The sequence below is a fragment of the Nomascus leucogenys genome, chromosome 20 (assembly GCF_006542625.1).
Source record: "Nomascus leucogenys isolate Asia chromosome 20, Asia_NLE_v1, whole genome shotgun sequence".
NCBI classification, from domain to species: Eukaryota; Metazoa; Chordata; class Mammalia; order Primates; family Hylobatidae; genus Nomascus; species Nomascus leucogenys.
Genome location: NC_044400.1, coordinates 82338985 through 82343431, shown reverse-complemented (window position 1 = coordinate 82343431; position 4447 = coordinate 82338985). Strand labels below are relative to the sequence as shown.

General features: G+C 69.1%; 1 protein-coding gene across 1 annotated transcript; it reads right to left on the bottom strand.

Annotated features, from left to right (window-relative positions):
• Positions 1 to 712: 712 nt before the first annotated feature.
• On the bottom strand, positions 713 to 4236 carry NKX1-1 (NK1 homeobox 1). Its single transcript, XM_030801298.1, has 2 exons — positions 3774 to 4236; positions 713 to 1596 (listed from the first exon to the last, which is right to left on the bottom strand). The coding sequence occupies exons 1-2, from the start codon at positions 4234 to 4236 to the stop codon at positions 713 to 715; spliced, it is 1347 nt and encodes a 448-aa protein (XP_030657158.1).
• Positions 4237 to 4447: the final 211 nt, after the last annotated feature.

Below are 4447 nucleotides of genomic sequence, written 5' to 3'. Positions count from 1 at the left end.
TCCAGGCAGTAGCCGAAGCCGACACCGCCCCCAGGCTGACACGCCCAGCCCGGTGCTCCCTTGCGGGGCTGTGGGGCAGGGGAGTGGGACCGGAGCAGGCTGCAGGGGTGGGGAGCAGGAGGCGGAAAATGCTGCGCCCCCAGCCGCGGCCCCACCAGCTCCGTGGCTAAGAGGAGAGGCGACGAGGAAGCAGGTGGTCACTTTCCGGGACCTGTGATCTTTTCTGGGACGGGGAGGGGGCCGTCAGGGAGGTGACGCTTGGACCTGAGCCTCAGCCAGCTTGGCGGGTGAGCCCCTGCGCCCAGCCCCTGCGCGCACGACCACGGGCAGGCACCAGCAGAGAGGCCTGAATTCCGGCCGGGGGACGCCAGGCCGGTGGGAAAACGGGCTGCAGTCCCGCTCAAGGCCAACACCCGAGGCGCCTTGGTCCCCACCGGAGAGGATTCATGGGTGGGCCCGGCCGGGCGGAGGGCGGCGCGGGAGCCTGGGAGACGGGGGCGCGGCCGCCTGCGGTTTATTGATTGAGTGAAGTTCTGCAAAGTGCTTCGCAGCGGGCCGAGCCCGCGAGAGCCGCCTGCCCGGCCCCGACGCGCATGGTCATTTATAAATTTAAAACTCTTCCGTAGCAACCGGTTATGTACAGAGTTAACGACTGGAATCGTAGAAAACAGCCGGGCCCGGCGGCGGCCTCGGGGGCGGAGCGGCACGGGGCTCAGAGGTGCGGCGCGTAGAAGGCGGGCGCCCCGTAGGTCTGCGAGCCCAGCACGAAGGGCGAAAGCACCGCCGGGCTCGACAGGAACGGCAGCTGCGCGGCGCACACCAGGCCTCCGGGGCCGTGCGCGGGGTACCCGGCCGGGCCGTGCATGCCTAGCGGGGCGCCCATGGGCGGCGAGGGGCTGAGCGGGCTGAGGCCGCCGGGCAGCCCCGTGCCAGGCCCGGCCCCCGGTCCCGGTCCGCCGCCACCGCCGGTCGGAGCGCTGGTGTCGGCGCCAGGGTTCTGCTTCTTCCACTTGGTTCGGCGGTTCTGGAACCAGATCTTCACCTGCGTCTCCGTGAGGCTGAGCGACAGCGCCAAGTTGAGGCGCTCGCACACCGACAGGTAGCGCGTGGCCTTGAACTTGTTCTCCAGCGCCACGAGCTGCTCGTAGGTGAAGGCGGTGCGCGCTCGCCGCGGCTTCCCGGATTTGGAGTCGGACCCCGTGCGCTTCCGCTTGGGCTTCGCCGCCGTCGCCGCGCCCTGCGGGGTGGTCCCCGCGCCCCCCGGGGCCGCTGCACCTCCCGGCGGGCCCGGTGCTCCGGGTGAGTTCCCGCGGGGTCCGGGGGCCGCTGCCTCGTCGACGGTGGCTCCGGGGGACGCGTCGGTCTCAGCCGCGCCCTGGCAGCCCGACCCGCGGGCCCCGAGGCCGCCGCCGCCTCCCCGCGCCTCCTCCGAGCCTCGCGCCGCCTCCGTCTCGGGCGCTTCGTCCTCGTCGTCGTCCTCGTCGTCGGGAACCTCGTCCCCGCTGTCCACGCTCGGGCTGTGGCCGCCGCCGGCGCTGCTGTAGCCGTTGGTGTCGTTGGTCTCGGCCTCCCCTGCCTTGTAGGGGTCGCCGGCATCTGCGGGCGGGAGGGACAAGGGTAGGACAGGGCAGTTAGGACCGGCCCATTCCCAGATCCCGGCCTCCGCGCGCCCCGCTTCCTTCCCCAGGGTTCCCTCTCGCCTCCTGCTCAGCTCCTCCTGCTTCTTCGCCCGTCTCCTCTCTCTTTCCTTCGCTCTGTCGTTTCCCTCCCCTCGGCCTGTCCTTCCTTCCCGCCGCCCGCGTCTCCTTTCGGTCCCTTGCTTGTTTCTTTCTATGGAGAGGGTCCCCCTCGCCCCGCGCTGCCCATTCTCACGGCGCCGGCAGTTTTTGCCTGAGCGGGGCTGGACAGGTGCTGCGGGCCGGCCCGGCTGCGGCGATTACAGCGGAGTGGAAGCTCTGATCGATCCGCAGGGCAGATACAAACTTAATTAAACTCATTTTGTGTAATGTACAAACTAGTTAAGGCCATTTAATTTATTTCGGCGTATATTACCCTCCAATTACCGCCAGCTCAGGGCCAGCCAATTACCGGGCATTTAATAACAGGCCCGGGGGTGGGGCCGGAGCCGGCCGAGAGAATGGGGCTTGGGGGACCCAAATCCTATGCCCTGGCCGCGACGCCACCTCAAGCCTCCAGGCCCTGAGATTCGGTCGCGAGGTTCAGCCCCGGCTCCCCTGCCCGCGCCTCGGCCCCTGCGCGGAGTTGCCGCGGGTAGGGCCCTGCTCGGCCTCACCAGGAGGGCTGGGCGGGCGTGCAGGTCGGAGCGGCTCCCCGCGGCCTAAAGGCCCGGGTCGGCCGAGTCTGAACAGCAGCTCCGCATCCTCCAAGCAGAGGCCCTGAAGTGACTGCATTTTGAGTCTCTGAAATTTGGAAGAAAGCAACTCTCCCAGGCAGGGTCGTCTGTGCCCCGGCACTGGGGGCCTAAGTCAGGAGGAGTCGGGGCAGGTGCCCTCCGAAGAGCTGCCCAGCGGCAGCCACGGCCTGCTCTCCGGCCAGGTCGGAACCGAAATCTCCGGTAAGAAATGACCAGTCGCTCCTGTCAGATTCCTCCAGGGCGACTGGCCACCTGGCATGGAGGCCAGCAGGTGGTCTGGGTCCCCACGTCCCTCAGCAGGAGTATGATCCGCCCCTAGACGACCGCGAGCGCTGTCCCAGCCCCGCCCCGGGTGCCTGGCCCAGATCACTCCCCGGCTGTACTATGCGCGCGCCTTCCCGGCTTCAGCGGGATCCCGGCCTTCCGCCCCATAGGCTCCCCGCAGGTGGAGGCTCTGAGCGCAGCCGCCGCAGAGTCCGTAGGGTCCCCTCCACTCATCCGGATTTGTTCGCCCTCCATCTCGGCCGACCCGGAAGAGGCCCCGCGCAGGTGCGGCCCGCAGCCTCCAGGCGCGGAGCTGGTGGCCGCGGCCCAGCCCGATCCGCCCCGCGCTGTCCTCCCTGTGCCTCAGGAGGGCCGGAAAGTTGGAGGGAGGAGGCGGGGGAGGGGACACAAAAAGCAATCAGGAGCGGGTCGAATGCAATTCGCGATCAATAGCGGCCCCTAATAAGTGTAATAGGTTTTAATCGAGTAATTATCCGAATTTTGACCCTATAATTTAGATGTTTGGGGGGAGTTTGCAAGGTGCTTGAAAGAGATATGCACGCGCCGTAATGGGATATCGACCCGACCGGGGGCGCGGGCCGCCCCATTACCGGCCGCTTTCCGCCGCTAAGCACATTTCCCCTTAACTGTAATCGAAGGGATTTAATTGTTTTTCCAGAGATAACCAGCGTTTTGTCACAATTAGTCTGATTTGTCCAAAAAAAAAAAAAAAAAAGAGAGAGAGAGAGGGATAGAAGAGGGAGGGACGCCTCGGGCGGGCACAGTGGGGGCGGGGAGGTCACGGCCAGCCACCGCGCGGCCCCTCGCCTCCTGCACCAACTACCCTTCCAGGCCGGAGACGCGCGGAGGCGAACCCTGGACCGGCCTCACAGCCCCGCAGCCCCTGGGCCTGACCCGGCTGAACTTCTCCAGAGGAGCCTGGCCATGCAGGCTCTGCAGTCCGGGTCGGACGGAGGCCACGGGTGGGCTGGTGCGGACCCCGCGCTCTGCGAACTTTCCACGGAGCCTCGGCGTGGACCAGACCCAACTCGCCACGGTGTCCCAGGGTCGTAAACGCATAGAAGCCGCCGGTCCCCCTGTCCCTGCGACCTGGCGCCGGGCGCATCCTACTCACTCGGCGGCTCAGCTCCGGCGGCTCCGACTCCCCCAGAGCCGGCGAGGGCGCGGCGCTCCAGCTCCTCGGCGCGCGGCGGGCATCCCGAGGCGGCGGGTGCAGGGGCGCATGGGGCCGAAGGGCAAGGGGGGCACGCAGCGGGCGCCACTGGGCCCAGCAGCACGCAGCGACGTCTCCTGCTGTTGAACTTGTTGGGGTCCAGGATGTCCAGTACCGAGAAGGAGGTGGGGCGCAGGGGCGCTGCGGGCCGGGCCGCTCCGGCCCCCTCGGGCGCCGCAGGCACAGTGTCGCTGGCCGCGAGCGGCGGGGCTCCAGCGCGGGGAAAGGCCGGCAGCTCGGCGCGCCCGTCCATAGCTTCCCGGGCAGCGGCGGCGGGAGCGGGCGGTGCGGGCCCCGAACCTGGCCGGGGAGGCGGCGGCAGCGCGGGAATCTCCCCAGGAGCCGCGGGGCCGCTAGCGCTCATGCCGGCCTCCCGCCGCTCCGGCGGCTCGGGCCCGGCCGCCTACTGGGCTCCCATCCCTGGCGGCCCCGGCACCGTCACACGACCCCGCGCAGGAGGCAGCTGCTCCGCTCGCTCTCGGCGCCGCGCCCTGCGCTCGGCAGGTGCTGCCTTCGCCGCCGCCTTAGGCGCCCGCGGCGCCCGGTCCGCGCATTTATGGCAGCCCCGCCGGAGG

Excerpts from the sequence above, each read along its gene's own strand:
- NKX1-1 (XM_030801298.1), bottom strand. The coding sequence starts at position 4,236 with ATGAGCGCTAGCGGCCCCGCGGCTCCTGGGGAGATTCCCGCGCTGCCG. Across the intron at positions 1,597-3,773 it reads CGCCGGAGCTGAGCCGCCGA|ATGCCGGCGACCCCTACAAG; the intron begins GTGAGTAGGATG and ends TCCCGCCCGCAG.